Source organism: Scyliorhinus torazame, chromosome 28 (assembly GCF_047496885.1).
Source record: "Scyliorhinus torazame isolate Kashiwa2021f chromosome 28, sScyTor2.1, whole genome shotgun sequence".
Classification (NCBI taxonomy): domain Eukaryota; kingdom Metazoa; phylum Chordata; class Chondrichthyes; order Carcharhiniformes; family Scyliorhinidae; genus Scyliorhinus; species Scyliorhinus torazame.
Window position 1 is genome coordinate 27,570,013 of NC_092734.1, and position 16,972 is coordinate 27,586,984.

The window sequence follows — 16,972 nt, forward strand, 5'->3', positions numbered from 1 at the left end:
ACTGCGCCACCGTGCTGCTCTACTTGAACCTCTATGAAGGCAAACAAACCATTTGCCTTCTTTACCGCCTGCTGCACCTCCATGTTTACCTTCAGTGACTGGTGTACGAGGACATTGCACGTTCCACCCTCTTAATTTATGGCCTTTCAGATAATAATCGGTCTCCTCTTTTTTCCTACCAACGTTGAATGAGGTACGGCTAATGTGTAGCTACACCGGTAACACGATTCAGTAGACAACTTGGTGCGATAACCACTAATTGGGAACCTGAAGCTTTAGATGATTTACATCAAGGTGGTTTAAACAAATCCCACAACCCAAACAACTCTCAAATAAAATCCAACTGAAGTTGTCGATAGCAATTAACTGTTGAGCTATAGCAGGCCCTCTACGACAGAGCTGGCAACAGATCACCTTTCGAGTCCTGACACCTAGTGGAATCTGTAGCATGTCAATGAGGCCATCGTCAGATGTTGAAATGCTTATTCCACATGTAAATTAATTCTGCGGGCATCCGTGTCATTAATGTAGGAAAAGAATAGATGGGGTTAAAGCTGCTGTTAAAGGGCAGCTCGGTAGCACAAGTGATTAGCACTGTGGCTTCACAGCGCCAGGGTCCCAGGTTCGATTCCGACTTGGGTCACTGTCTGTGCGGAGTCTGCACGCTCTCCCCGTGTGTGCGTGGGTTTCCTCCCACAGTCCAAAGACGTGCAGGTTAGGTGGATTGGCCATGATAAATTGCCATTAGTGAGCAAAAAAGATTAGGAGGGGTTATTGGGATGGGGCTTAAGTGGGTCGGTGCAGGCTCGATGGGCCGAATGGCCTCCTTCTGCACGTTCTCCGCAGTTGATGGTTCGTCACGGTTAACACGAGCAGGTTGACAAGCAGCAATGGCGCATTAAAAGTGTTCTTCCCAGCATCCGCAGGCAAATTTATGTACTCGTGTGGTGAACTGACAATTCAACCCTGGGCTGTAACCAACACAAGCTCAAAGGTTGGAGGTTAATAAACCTTCATGAAATTTACCCTTTTGCCTGTTCGGTAAATTGTTATTTTTCAGCCATCCATTAATCTGCTCCATCAAGAGGCTACTGCTACTCTAATCTCATCAATGTCTTTATGGAAGAAAGCAAACATTAAAAAGTAACCCTGTGCCATGATTTATTTAATTTAAATGTGGCATTTTGTTGCAACATACATTCCCTTTTTTAAAATCAGGATTTCACCCACGAAGCAGTTAAATAGAAGGGCACGTTAACTGCATCTAGACAGCTCAGTCTGACTGGGTGCGGCCAACTTTAGCATAATTGGAATGGCATCATCACCTATTTGAAAAGAAATGGAATCACTTCATTTTCCCAAATTGACCACATCTTCCCCCTTTCTCCCCCCCCCCCCCCCCCCCATGACACTTCCAACATTTATTTTTCCATATTGGAAGATTGTGGGAGCATTGACAAAGCATGAGATACAAAGTCACAAAATGCAGCTTCACGTAAAATGTCTGAACATTCTCAGAGAGTCACTGCGGACATTAAGAAAAAATGGCTTACTGAAGGAACTAGCCCAGAAGAGAGGTTAATCTGCAAAGTTTGTGAAAGTTTTGTGAAAACGTTACAGATTCCGGAAGCTATTTCCAACCCCCCCCCCCAAACCCCCCTTACAAATTTGGCACCAACAACATAATTATCTGTGGGAAGCGGAGAAGGCATTGCGAAAACACAGACAGTTCGTAAAGTTAGTGGATCTTTCTGGGGAAGGAAACAAATAGAGCGCAAGCACTGTGAGATGGAGGGTAAGTGATGTTTTTTAAAAGAAAGCATAATTGAATAAAGTGAAACCGATTATTCAAATGACAACGTGAACAACAACAGTACAGCAGCAATTTTGGTATCCTGGTGGTTTAAGACATTAAAAGCAAGTTTTACAACTCAAGACAAAAATAAATAAATACTGCCAAATATGGAACTGGACTGTGAACATCGATAAAGAGAAAAGATAGGTTTCTATTTCTGATGCTATCACAAACCTTGGTCAGTTTCTCTTTCAGTCGCTGTTCTGAGCCATTGTAGATTTGCCAGCACTTTGTCAAAATTTCCAGCCTTGGTAATTTTTCCTTTTTAAAAAAAAATCTACAATCGTGTCGTGCTTTTGGTAGCAGTGGTTTTCTCACTGACCTGACAAGCCAAGGAGCGGACTACTGAATACTAACCGCGAGTTCAATTCCCACCGTGCAGTCGGGTGCTTTCAACTCAGTTCATTAAAAAACCTCGGAACAATGTTTCTTACAGAAATGCTGTGTAAAGAAAAAAATGGTGACCTGTGTAACTACCAAACTTTTGTCAACTTTCAGATGATTAACTGATGTCTTTTAAGGAATAAAAACCTACTGCACTTATCCAGTTTCCAGAACTTGATTCGGAATTCCAACCCCCACCCCCCTGGAATGGAAATGGCCTGGCAAACTTTTCAATCTTCGGCACTGGAAATGTAGGCTGGCCTTGCCAGTGACACACAGAATGGCAACAGGTGATTCTCTGCACCAGGACAGAGATGGGGAATGTGATGTGTTAAGCTACACATTGCCATAATGAAGTTCTAAAATCTATCTGAAAATGAGCTTCCATCCAATTGTTAAGCTGGTTCACTTTGTTTCACATGCAGTGAAACCTTCGGAAGTGGGGGGGGGGGGGGGGGGGGGATTCCAAAGATCTTTCACCTTGTAATTTAACTCCAACCGCTAATCCTACTGTAACCAGACTAATCAGACAGGCATTTACATCAAATTGTGGCTTAAAAAAAATCACCCAGCATGAAAGAGGATGATCCATTTCTGGCACAAAAGGATTAGTCCACGACGATGCTGACAGAGACTGAGAGAATTCTTAATAGGAGTAGCCATTACAGCAGCTGCTTACGATATCGTTTCAGAAAATCTGTAAGCCCCGTGCTTTGGGAGATTGTTGTTCACTCAACCCACTGTAACGTGAACATCACAAAATCCTACAGTGCAAACTCTTGGGTCAGCTCATTGCTGCACTCGCGGGATGTGAGAAAGTAAATGATTTTCATTCCATTTTTGTTACCGATAACGGACTAGAGATGGCTATTTTTGGGACAAAAATCGTCGATTGTGAAGATGAACACGATTCATTAAACACAAACCATTATCTCGGTTAATGTCTGTAATATGCAATTCACTGCATACATTCCTGCACCCCACACTGGATATAAACATTTAAGGGGTGGAAACCCAGTTAAGTATTCGGCACAAGTATACACTTAAAAAAATAAACCAACCCAAGGAACAGATGCAGGCACCATGCCCTCAACTACCTAACCGTGGCATTTATTACAATCTTACAATTCATTGTACACTAGTTTTTTTTTTTTGCTGAAGTAAAAATGGGGGAAAGAAAATACTACAATCCCTTCACATCCCCAGTGGCCTGCAAAGTATACCACAACACAGCTATCCCATCTTTACAATCAAATTCGTATCACGATTTGCAAATATTATTGGACATTAACTATGAGAAAACAAATATACAAATGCATTTAACATCTCTCTAACATACAAAGTACAGGTATAACAATATTTCCTTCTACACAATAGTTTCAAGCTGTGAATTTGGTTAACTCCTGGCGGGGGACCAGACACATTTATCAGCAGAAATAAATTAAAACTGTTACATTCCATACTGTGCTGAATGGTAGGGAAGTGGGCAGTCTGGTGGCCTTGAAATGGTACATTAATTGTGTGAGGTAGTTCATCAATTATCTTAAAAACCTCTTTTGATGCGTTAGTTCTGTAGTGTTCGCCTGAAGTATAACCGCACTCCAGCGATTCTTGTCGAGCTTGGCGTTTTGACAAGTCGTGTTCGGAAAGGCCAGCTTCAAATTAAACCATCGTTATTGCAGGGCACTATATTCTGGGGATTCCTAGTAAGAACGGAAAGGAATTAACCAAATCACTTGTAATCAGAAAGAGCAGCTTATTGGAGAGCGGGGGGGTGAGGGAGCAAGGTGATCGTATTAGAATAGGCTTAAAGCTGGCACTGACGCTAGAAATGAAACTCTTGTTTTGTGCAGTCTTCACGTGCGGTGCCTAATAGTTACGACACAACTCTTTCACTTCTCATTAGCTCTACTCTCCGTTAGCATAAACGACTGGAGATAATCCTTGCGGCACTGGTCTGAAGACTCCTAAACATTGCGCCCACCAGCCTTGCCCAAAAAATGGCTGCGTTAATATTTAAAACATGTTCCGCTCTGGATGTGTGATGTAAACAGGTAGGCCACATAATCGATCATGGACACTCTGCGCTCTACGCTCTGGAAAACATAACGACTTTGCGTCCGAGTCCACAGCTAGCAGTATAAGCTAGAGCCAACTGAGTAGAAAAGATCTTAGAATGTTTGAACGGTATATTAAACCACTTCATGCAAGAGAGAGGTATGTGTGTGAGAGGAGTAGCCAAACTGAGCTGTCTCTCCACCCACCGAGTCTGGAGCTTATTTGTATTTTGTGATCACCTCTCCGCCCAAAACAGACCCCCAAATGTAATGGTGTTAAATGTCAGTCCGTTACAAGTGTACAAGTCATGCTTCAGGGTTACTTGCCCCACACTAAAGGTTTGCTGTATTTAAGTTACTGTATGTAAATCCAACATAATTTCAAAGTCGTATTCTATGGCAAACTGATTCCAATAAAATTAAAACACAGTTGGAGCTTTTTAAAAGCTGGTCTACCCTCTCTATCATTTAGCGCAAACAATAAGAGCCCAGAGAGAGGGAGGCTAGTCATCTGCAGCAGCCCAGAGGTCCCGCCGACGTCTCTAGACTGCTGTCGGTGTCTGAGGCCAGTGTTGGGTCGGTTGACATGGAGGACACATCGTTGACAGATGAAGACGACGATGGGTGATGAGAACCATTGATCATTGCTGCACCTGTGCTATGAGAAATAAGGAAATAAGTCAGTAATATAGTATGCAGATCATCTCTCAGCGGTATTGCAATGGAGCAAGCAAGCCACATCAATAGAAAAGTAGCACATGCAACTCCAAAAGCAGAATGGTTCCAGGGACGAGGAACTTCAGTTGTAAGGATAGATTGGGACTGTTCTCCATGGAGAGAAGGCGGCTATGAAGCGATTTGATAGAGATGTTCAAAATCATAAGGGGGGTTGGACAGAGTAGACAGGGAGACACTTCTCCCGCGTAAAAGGATCAAGAGCGAAAGGGCACAGATTTGAAGTGATCTGCAAAAGAAGCAAATGTGACGTGAAAAAACCTCTCACAGCGAGTGGTTGGGTCCAGAAGGTGCCTCCTGGAAGTGTGGTAGAGGCAGGTTCAATCGAGGTATTCAAAAGGGCGTTAGATGATTATTTAAATAGAAACAATGTGCAGGGGTACGGAGAAAAGGCAGGGAAATGACACTGAGTCACAATGCTCTCGTTTGGAGAGCTGGTTCAGACACAATGGGCCAAATGGTCTCCTGTGCACCGTAACATTGCTGTGATACAGTGAGAGTGTGCTAAAGTATTGAAACCTGAAACTCCACTCTCATTCACATAGAAATGAATTCAGGCTGGCTTATATTCTGTCACCATGGCTGGGACAGCATGGTGTACACAGTTGAAGCAGCCATCTTATTCTTTATACAAGTTTCAATTTTACTGCTTCGTAATGAAAAGTAAACTGAATTTAAAGTGGGTTAAATTAGGGATTTGGTTTAAAATGATACCCATGCAGCACAGTGGTTAGCATTGTTGCTTCAGGGGCAGCACGGTGGCGTAGTGGTTAGCACTGCTGCCTCACGGCACCGAGGTCCAGGTTCGTTCCCGGCTCTGGGTCACTGTCCGTGTGCAGTTTGCACATTCTCCCAGTTGTCATGAGAATGTCGCTTTAAGAAATGTTTGGCTGCTCATGTTACTGCAGTGATGTCAGAGAGTGGGTGGAGCTGAGCTCTGGCTCTGTTTTTTAATTTCACTTTTGAAAAGCTTGTGCGTCTGTGTTTTTTGGTTTCATTTTCAGTGTTGGAGCTGAAGCCAGACAGAGCAGGTGTACTGCTGTTCTCTCTGCCATGAAAAGACTATCTCTTGATCATTTGGTGAATTCAGAATTAGAAATGCTCGCAGTAGTGAATGTAAACCTGATTTGCTTCTGTTAAAAGGTGCTTTTTAAGTCTTCTGGATGTTAAAAGGACAGCTTAAGGATTACGTAGTGTATTCTTTGGGGGTAGTATTTGAATTAATGGTTGCTAAGATGTTCGCTGTATGTTTTAAAAAGGTTAACTTGAGTTCATAGAATAAACATTGTTTTGCTTTAAAAAATACTTTTCCATTTCTGCTGTACCACACCTGTAGAGTGGGCCGTGTGCTCCCCATACCACAATCTATCAAAAGTTGTGGGTCAGGTGAACTTCATGATACACTTTGGGGTTCTCTAAACCCTGGCCCATAACACTGTTTGCGTGGGTTTTGCCCCCACAACCCAAAAGTTGTGCAGGATAGGTGGATTGGCCATGCTAAATTGCCCCTTAATTGGAAAAAAATGAATTGGGTACTCTGAATTTATTTTTAAAATAACCCAAAAAAAGCATTGTTGCTTCACAGCTCCAGGGTCCCAGGTTCGATTCCGGCTTGGGTCACTGTGGAGTCTGCATGGGTTTCGTCCGGGTGCTCGGGTTTCCTCCCACAAGTTCCGAAAACGTGCTGTTAGGTGAATTGGACATTCTGAATTCTCCCTTTGTGTACCCAAACAGGCGCCGGAGTGTGGCGACGAGGGGCTTTTCACAGTAACTTCATTGCAGTGTTAATATAAGCCTACTTGTGACAATAAAGATTACTAAATTAAATGATAATTCAGCTCTGATATTGACAACAGTGCCAGCAGGAAACGAGATCAAACCCCTACATCTCACCAATTCCAACAAGTTCGGCATTTATTAAGCACAGCACCGAGGTGGCAAAAATAGAACCAGGCAAAAGAATTTGAAAAGATAAAAAACAAAAACAGAAAATGCTGGACAATCTCAGCAGGTCGGACAGCATCTGTGGAGAGAACACGGAGCTGACGTTTTAAGTCTCTTTGTCAAAGCCTGGACAAAAAGAGGCATCCAGACTCGAAACGTTAGCTCCCTTCTCTCTCCACAGATGCTGCCAAACCTGCTGAGGTTGTCCAGCATTTTCTCTTTTTGTTTCAGACTCCAGCATCCGCAGTAATTTGCTTTTAAAAAGGACTAAAGTTTGGTCGAAAGTCCATATGCTTGGGGAACGAAGGTGAAAATGGATACATAGGCAGTTCACATTTCTTCGTTGTGATGTTTGAATAACTCCATTGTTCTACTACATGAGGCACTATTAGTGCAAACTGGCTGTCTGGGATACATCGGAATTGTTTTAATGCACACTTCATGTTTACAAACAAATTTAAGCTGTGTGTGCTTGAAAGCAGCAAGAGATGTTATGTTGGGGCATAAAGATCTCTTGATGTGTAGTTTTTCGGTTGTATACACAGATGTCACTTGCTCGCTGAAGCAAATCTTCTATGGAGCGCTCGAGTCTGGGGTGCAGTCTCCTGCAAGGATGCTCAGAAGGCTTCACTTAGGAGCTTTGATTATGACCGAGTCCTGGGAGAAGTTTGCCCAGAATCGCTTGCACTTGATGCAACCAATAAAAATGGACGGAGCGCCCTTCGAAAGCAAGCGCGTGCTCGGAGGCAGTGAGAAAACACAAGGAGAGGGAGTCTCGAGCCGGCAACTCATCCAAAGCTCAATTGTTTTCGGTATCCAGTCTACTTGCAGCAGAGACATCGGTTCGCAGATTTATCTTAGCGGCCTTCCACATGCTGACCAGAACTCGCCCAACACCCCAATTCATGGACATGGGCACTTTTACCTTGAAGGACAAGCAAGAGAGGACACAGATGTGTCATGTGTGAATTATTTTGTTTAGAAGTCGCTTCAGTCATAAGTAGGAGGAAAGGCCGCACTTCTTTTTGAAGTGTTTCAAAGTTCGCACTCTTCCTCTTCCGCTCTCAAATTAATTGCTGGTAAATGTATGCACAGATCACAAATTTATTTATGGGAACATTTTAGGTGAAAGCAAAAGCTCAAGACTGCGGGGGGGGGGGGGGGGGGGGGGGTGACCTGCTCCAACAACACTGGATTCATGGCTTTTGGTCACTCAGACTTCATCCAAGTACAGAACCGAGGATAAAAAACGCATAGGTTAGAAAACCCGCAAAAGAGGAAGAGAAACAAAGTGGAATCCCTGTCGACTCCGAATCATTCATTCACAGCAGTTCTGTTTGGAAAAATAACTATCCCATTTCTTGACGTTAAAGTGATTTCCTGTCCAGAATTAACGTTAGAGCAGGGGAGTGCGAACATTTACCGAAGGAAAAACAAATCCATTCATCCATGAAGATTTTCTTCAAAGAGAATAATTAATTCAGTTCTATGGTTCCTCCGTCTCAGTTCAGTCAGGTGGCCTGCCCCTGAACCATGTACTAGTCCATGTTTAGAGCTTTATATTTGGTTCTTTCGACTGAAGTATTGCTCCCTGTCTGCTTCCTTCAGCCCGTCTGCCATTTTGCCCCATTCAAACACTCTCTGAACAGCTACTGACATGTTTCTAGAGGAGTTGAGCTGGCCCAGGTACCAGCAGGAGCGGAGAAAGTCCCCCCTCCTCCACCCATCCGTCAAAGGAATTACTATATCAGTGTCATTTGAATCAAGTTCTTTTAAACTTTATTCCAAAATTGAAGAGGATGGCTTCTTTATACCCCCAGTGTAAGGAGGTTAACTTCAAAGATGGGTGGTTGATAAAGGTGCTTGCCAAGATTCATGCCGCAATACTACGACTTAGCAATAAATCATTTAAACACCAGGAGTTTCGAACGGTTGCAGAGCCAAATGAATTGACACCACCTTCTCCCCTACTCTCAGATACTCTGAGCCGAATCAATCATTTGAGCTAGGCTGTTATTTTTTTCCTTCGGATCCAAAGTTGGGACTTCAGCAGGCTTCACGGTAGGGTCAGGACCAGATCGGAGATCTTGCTAGCCTGCGGACAATTTCATTCCAGTGCCAGAATCAACCAGCTACAGACCTCAAGTTATCGATATCTAGTTGCCACATTCAAACAAAAAAGTTCTTGCGTCTATGAGAGAGAGAAGCAAAGAACATTGCTGCTGCACTGAGGTAGTGCTCCCAGCAGATGGCAGTGTTGGGCCATTTCTAATTTATCGAATAGCTTTGAATGGCGAACCAGTGCCACCTTGCACATACCTGTTCATTCCTCAGTTTTCAAAAGGCGGGTCATCTACACAGGATAACTAGTCTAAATCCCAGTTTTCGGGTTGCCAGTAAAAAAAGATCCACTTGCTCTGAAATTGAAGGGGCGTTTTTCAGTTGTACCTATAATTTAAGATTCAGTTCTAAACCGGGTTTTAAGCATCAAAAGCTTCCAGGTGCAAAACAGTTGCGGAAACTTTATTTGGAATCTGATCAAATCAATTAGTGAACAAGGGTTCAACTTTAGTCTCAATATCCACTCCTAACTATTTGAAAGCAATGTGCGTACAGGTGTGGAGGGTACAAAGGTTCAGTATCTGCCTCAGATCTCGGTAGATGACTGATATTTCCTTTTACCAAAAGGGGCTTTCTGAAGTTTGGTACCAAAGTATTCTTGCAATAACTAACCTAAAGAAGGTGGCTGTCCTCGTATAACGCCGTTCTTCATTCTCTCTTCCCACTCCAGCACTTCCTTGTATATCAACTCTGCAGACAACAAACCAGAATAATTGGCTTCTTAAAATACCAGGTTGATGTAAATCACCAGAATGCAAAAACAATTATATCTCTATTGTTTGAGGAGGAGGAATGATTTTGGTGCTCATCCCGAAAATACCCAGGCCCAGATGTCGGCAGGTTTGATTCATTCCACGTTGCAGGCGCTCTTGAATCAGTCTTTTTTTGTGAGAATCGAAACGGGGGGAAAATACATAACCCTAGGCTACTTTCCGGATTCATGGAGAAATGAAATATTCAGAGATTTGTACCTGTAACCAGTGTTTTGGGGTCAGTACTCTCAAAATCACTCCGAAGAGATTATTAAACAGTGGTCCCCTCCACACTGGGCAGGCTAAATACAGATTCCGCACTGCCTTGCAGAACTCCTCCAGTCAATTCCCTAACGGCCAGTCACTGGTCACTTCAATTCTTTGTTCCACACCCACTCAAACTCAGCCCCGCAAACCATTCCAATGAAGCTCACTGTTGTTTTCTTAACGAGCCGCTTTACAATCTTGCGGAAGCAATGCGGAGTTTGACGATTTCAAAGTATAACCTCTGCCCCATTGCCGTTTGGTTTTTGGACACAAGTTGTTCCCCATGATCCGAGGCAGCACGGTTTTCTGAAGGGGAGGTCGTGTCTCACTAACTTGATAGGGTTTTTCGAGGAGGTCACAAAGATGCAGGTAGAGCAGTGGATGAAGTCTATATGGACTTCAGTAAGGCCTTTGACAAGGTCCCTCATGGCAGACTGGTACAAAAGGTGAAGTCACACGGGATCAGAGGTGAGCTGGCAAGATGGATTCAGAACTGGCTAGGTCATAGAAGGCAGAGAGCAGCAATGGAAGGATGCTTTTCTGATTGGAGGGATGTGACTAGTGGTGTTCCGCAGGGATCAGTGCTGGGGCCTTTGCTGTTTGTAGTATATATAAATGATTTGGAGGAAAATGTAACTGGTCTGATTAGTAAGTTTGCGGACGACACAAAGGTTAGTGGAATTGCGGATAGCGATGAGGACTGTCAGAGGATACAGCAGGATTTAGATTGTTTGGAGACTTGGGCGGAGAGATGGCAGATGGAGTTTAATCCGGACAAATGTGAGGTAATGCATTTTGGAAGGTCTAATACAGGTAGGGAATATACGGTGAATGGTAGAACCCCAAAGAACAAAGAAATGTACAGCACAGGAACAGGCCCTTCGGCCCTCCAAGCCCGTGCCGACCATGATGCCCGACTAAACGACAATCTTCTACACTTCCTGGGTCCGTATCCCTCTATTCCCATCCTATTCATGTATTTGTCAAGATGCCCCTTAAATGTCACTAACGTCCCTGCTTCCACCACCACCTCCGGTGGCGAGTTCCAGGCACCCACTACCCTCTGTGTAAAAAAGCTTGCCTCGTATATCTACTCTAAACCTTGCCCCTCTCACCTTAAACCTATGCCCCCAAGTAATTGACCCCTCTACCCTGGGGAAAAGCCTCTGACTATCCACTCTGTCTATGCCCCTCATAATTTTGTAGACCTCTATCAGGTCGCCCCTCAACCTCCGTCGTTCCAGTGAGAACAAACCGAGTTTATTCAACCGCTCCTCATAGCTAATGCCCTCCATACCAGGCAACATTCTGGTAAAAGAGTACTAACAGTCAGGGAGATCTAGGTGTACAGGTCCATAGGTCACTGAAAGGGGCAACACAGGTGGAGAAGGTAGTCAAGAAGGCATACGGCATGCTTGCCTTCACTGAGTATACCAATTGGCAAGTCATGTTGCAGCTGTATAGAACCTTAGTTAGGCCACACTTGGAGTATAGTGTTCAATTCTGGTCGCCACACTACCAGAAAGATGTAGAGAGGGTGCAGAAGAGATTTACCAGGATGTTGCCTGGTATGGAGGGCATTAGCTATGAGGAGAGGTTGAACAAACTTGGTTTGTTCTCACTGGAACGAAGAAGGTTGAGGGGCGACCTGATAGAGGTCTACAAAATTATGAGGGGCATAGGCAGAGTAGTCAGAGACTTTTTTCCAGGGTAGAGGGGTCAATTACTGGGGGGGGGGGGGGGGCATAGGTTTAAGGTGCGAGGGGCAAGGTTTAGAGGTGATGTGCGAGGCAAGTTTTTTTTACACAGAGGGTAGTGGGTGCCTGGAACTCGCTGCCGGAGAAGGTGGTGGAAGCAGGGACGATAGTGACGTTTAAGGGGCATCTTGACAGATACATGAATAGGATGGGAGTAGAGGGATACGGACCCCGGGAACATTCTTTCTGAATCTACCCTGTCGAATCGTGTTAGTATTTTGTAAGTTTCTATGAGATCCCCCCTTCTCACTCTTCTAAACTCCAATGAATATAATCTTAACCGACTTAGTCTCCCCTCATATGACAGTCCCGCCATCCCTGGAATCAGCCTGGTAAACCTTCGCTGCACTCCCTCCATAGCAAGAACATCCTTCCTCAGATAAGGACACCAAAACTGCCCACAATACTCCAGGTGTGGCCTCACCAAGGCCCTATACAATTGCAGTAAAACACCCCTATTCCTACACTCAAATCCTCTCGTTATGAAGGCCAACATAACATTTGCCTTCTTTACTGCCTGCTGTACCTGCACGCTTACTTTCAGCAGCTGTTGCACGAGGACAGCAAGGTCTCGCTGAGTATCCACCTTGCTCAATTTACACCCATCCATCATCCGTGGTCATTTACTCTCTCCCATTTTTCACTCTAACATGCCCCCCCCCCCCCCCCCCCCGTTCTATCTTCTCCTCCCCTCCCCCCATCACTGCTTCTGTGCCCCTTTTAAACCTGGCAAACCTCTTACCAGCTTTTCCAGTTCCTGTGAAAGGCCATCGATCTTGAAAAGGTTAAGCCAGTTTCTCCTCCCGCAGATGCTGCCACACCTCTGGAACATTCCCAGCATTCTCTACTCTTGTTTCAGACTTCCTGCAGCTGCAGTTATTTTTGCTTTGGCCTTCGGTAAAACCAATCTTGAGATGTTCTGGCTAAGTGACGGACTTGGGGGGGGGGGGGGGGGGGGGGGGATCGTAGCAGGAAGAAAGACCTTATTCGGGGAGCTCAGGCCAGCACCAAGAATGACGTCTTCATTCGAAAAAGGGCAAACTTCTAATGCGAGCGTAGTATTGAAAAAAAAACACTTAGCGCCCCCCCTACACTTTCCTTCGTCTTTGATTGTAGCTAATGATTTTTTTTAGTTGCTGTGGAACAAGTATTTGAAAGCCAGTTTCTGCAGCTCCCTTTAAAATCAGCTCCCACTCTCGAAACCCAATGGTGTACACGCATTTTACCGTTTAAATCCAAGTGGAGTTCAGGTCATGAATATTTCAGCACTCAGCAGAGACAAAACATTGCAGGATTCAGAGAAGATCTCTTTTACCTTTCCACTCGTCTATAGTGTGATCCCGCTCATCTAACTGCTTGTCATATATCTTGGGTGGTGGCTGGAAATATAAATCGAGATGGTTAGAAAAACCCTTAGTCCACGGAGAAGCACACAAGATCACAAGAATCAGGACAAATCGGCTTTGGACGGTTGTTTGCTCATTTAGTGCTTCAAGAAATATGATCCAACTGAAGGCAGATTACATATCGGCGGTAAATCAGGTGCTCAGAACAGTCCGCAACATTCAAGTCTATAAATAGTTGGCAATAATTCAGCAGTGCTATAATCGTAGTTAAGGTGAATGTCAACACAATTAATTCTTACAGCCTCGCAACCAATATAGAATATAGCATTTTTCTTCTAGAATGACATGCCTATGGTAACCAAAATGCTCAATGATTGCCCAAGAGACAAGTATTCTGAGAGTTTAGATAAAAAGGCAATGTCCCAGTGCATTTATTAGATCAGAATGTAATCGGCATGCAGGGGACGAGATGGTGGTAGAGGGGTGACGGGGAGAGGCAAGTTTCCACTGACACTCCATGAACACTCATCACATGCAACAATATAATGTTCGCAGAGTTGTAAACAAAAAACCCTTTTAAAGCTTTGCTCTCCTTTGGCAAGGTTCGTCCTGGCGAGCCACACGGTGTGGTATTATAGTACATGAAGGCAATGCAAGGGTTAATGAAATGTATACAGACAGTGACTAGAGGGAGCTAGTCCTACGAGTATATAAGGGAGGATGCTAAGCCTTGTGGGACGGAAGGTTGGAGAAGGTGGTAGCAGAAAGAGTGAGGAGTTAGCTAGACAGACTGAAGATAGTGAGAGAGCAGCTAGTAGTTTAAACTGGTAGTGAGTTTTGATGTAGATGAGAGTAGTTTATGTGTCATTTATCAACCGTATGTTTCTGTGGGATAAGTGTCGAATCCCGTTAGTAGTGTTAAATAAAGTAGTTTGTTAACAAAGCTTGTTGTTCTTTGATCAACACGACGCATCAAAACCAAAAAGTAAAGCAGAAACCAACACACACGGTTTCCACAGACGCTCCCCTGGCTTCAGTAAGAACTGGCAATTCACCAAATTCAATACAGGCTGGTGCCACGGTTGGGGAGATAGAACCGTAAGTTCTGTAGGCGCAGCTTTGCTGTGAATAGGCAGCCTTAAAGTCTCTCTTGGATTGAGCCTGGATTTTAAGTTGCTATTGAAGATTATGTAGTGAAGCCAAACCTTGGATGGCTTGGTCCTTTACTCTATATCATTACAATAGGGAAGGAGAGGGACATTCTTGCATTCGGCATTCCGCCTCAAAATAATTTGTAAAACTCACATTTTATTTACAGCTATAAACAACACTTTGATTTACAGAAAAACAGATTAATACTTTGGAACAGGGTCCCCACCCTATCCACAACCCAATTCATTTAGCTTTGTTGATACTTCATAGAATCTTTGCCCTTCTAATCTTGACTTTATTGGCCAAAAGGTAATTCTCAAGACTGTAGCAAAATGGCTTCCACAAGATTAGGTCATCCACAACATTACTCACTGCAAATCAAATAAACAAGTATTTAGAATAATGGCCAGGAAAATGGCAGCTAGGTGGCGCAGTGGTTAGCACTGCTGCCTCACGGCGCCGAGGTCCCAGGTTCGATCCCGGCCCCGGGTCAGTGTCCATGTGGAGTTTGCACATTCTCCCCGTGTTAGCGTGGGTTTCGGGCCCACAACCCAAAGATGTGCAGGGTAGGTGGATTGGCCACGCTAAATTGCCCCTTAATTGGAATAAATGAATTGGTTACTCTAAAACTTTTTTTTTTAAAGTAGTAATAAGGGTCAGGAACAATAAACTATTTGCAAACAACATACTGCTCTGCTAGTGAAGGGGAAATTGCATTTAAGTAGTGCCTTTCATATCCTCAGTGAGTTTCAAAGTGCTTAGTAATCTCTGCTACTGGGAGCAATGGTTGGACCAAATGTCGGCATTTTAAGATCATCTGTTCCAGTTTGTGTTGAAATTAAATGTTTCTAGGGGCGCAGTAGTTAGCGGTGCTGCCTCACGCCGCTGAGGACCCGGGTACGATCCCGGCCCCGGGTCACTGGCCGTGTCGAGGTTGCACAGTCTCCCCGTGTTTGCGTGGGTTTCACCCCCACAAACCCAAAAAGATGTGCAGGCTAGGTGGATTGGCCACGCTAAATTGCCCCTTAAATTTAAAAAAACAAAAGAATTGGGTACTCAATTTAAAAAAAAAGAAGAAATTAAATGTTTCTTCCTACGGTAGCCTTGTGGATAGCACAATTGCTTCACAGCTCCAGGGTCCCAGGTTCGATTCCGGCTTGGGTCACTGTCTGTGCGGAGTCTGCACATCCTCCCCGTGTGTGCGTGGGTTTCCTCCGGATGCTCCGGTTTCCTCCCACAGTCCAAAGATGTGCAGGTTAGATGGATTGGCCATGATAAATTGCCCTTAGTGTCCAAAATTGCCCTTAGTGTTGGGTGGGGTTACTGGGTTATGGGGATAGGGTGGCGGTGTTGACCTTGGGTAGGGTGCTCTTTCCAAGAGCCGGTGCAGACTCGATGGGCCGAATGGCCTCCTTCTGCACTGTAAATTCTATGAGAAGGCCTGGTTTTACATTGCACCAGGGCAGGAGAGGAGCAACTGACTCCACAACACAAAACATAGCAACGGAATTATTGGATAGTAGACAAACGTGTTCAGGCATTCAGAATGGTTGTGAACCGCCCTTACACTCAAATTTAAAATCACTCAGCATTGTTTGTTCTTGCACAAACTATGAAGGAGTGCATGCGAGGGAATTACCTATTGGGAGTGGAAGAGACGAGGATTGACAACTGGGCGTTCCTATATTTTGGAAAGATTTAGGTAGGCAGGGAGACTAGCGAAACTGGGACTCCTTTCATGAGAGCAAAGGAGGTTAACAGGGGATCTGTCAGAGGTGCTCCAGATAGTGAGGTGTTCATGAAGTGAACTGAGAAAACCATTTCCACTGGCCAATAGGTTGGGCAGCACGGTAGCACCGTGGATAGCACTGTGGCTTCACAGCGCCAGGGTCCCAGGTTCGATTCCCCGCTGGGTCACTGTCTGTGCGGAGTCTGCACGTTCTCCCCATGTCTGCGTGGGTTTCCTCCGGGTGCTCCGATTTCCTCCCACGGTCCAAAGACGTGCAGGTTAGGTGGATTGGCCATGGTAAATTGCCCTTAGTGTCCAAAAGGTTAGGAGGGGTTATTGGGTTACGGGGATAGGGTGCAAGTGAGGGCTTAAGTGGGTCGCTGCAGACTCGATGGGTCGAATGGCCTCCTTCTGCACTGTATGTATGTATGTATGTATGTATGTAACTACAGGGAAGACATTTAAAGTTACTACCATTAGAACGAAAGGAGATGTTTGGAATTTTATCCAAGGATTATTAAAACATGGAATGCCCCAACAAGAACCAGTGCTGAATTCAGAATAGCTTTTCAAAGAGAAAAGTCTACGTACACATATTTGAAAAAGAAAGTTGTAAAAGGGCATGGGAAAAGGTTAAGGGGAATGGACCTATGTGGAAGGAACTGGTAACACTTTGGTGCGTCAAATGCGCCCTTAGGTGCTGTAAATGCCATTGTCGCCATGAGATCGGAGTCTACTATAAACAGTCAAGTTTAATATGCGCCTAGCAGCACAGAAATCTCTCCCACAGGGCTCAGCAATGGGAGAGTTAAATTTTGAGATTGACGGATTTTTGGTGACAAAGGAAACCCAGGGATCTGGAGACCGGACTGA

General features: G+C 44.5%; 1 protein-coding gene across 5 annotated transcripts in view; it reads right to left on the reverse strand.

Annotated features, from left to right (window-relative positions):
- Positions 1-1,406: 1,406 nt before the first annotated feature.
- mapk8a (mitogen-activated protein kinase 8a) overlaps positions 1,407-16,972 on the reverse strand; it is a 118,559-nt gene continuing 102,993 nt past the window's right edge. For 4 of the 5 annotated variants that reach the window (XM_072491738.1, XM_072491740.1, XM_072491739.1 and 1 more), the window contains 3 exons: positions 13,188-13,251; positions 9,709-9,786; positions 1,407-4,949 (listed from right to left, as the gene is read on the reverse strand). In XM_072491738.1, the coding sequence (XP_072347839.1) occupies positions 4,804-4,949; positions 9,709-9,786; positions 13,188-13,251 (288 nt within the window). In that variant the 3' untranslated portion in view covers positions 1,407-4,803. Of the gene's footprint in view, positions 4,955-9,708; positions 9,787-13,187; positions 13,252-16,972 lie in introns of all 5 variants that reach the window. The other variant, XM_072491742.1, reaches the window with a different exon arrangement.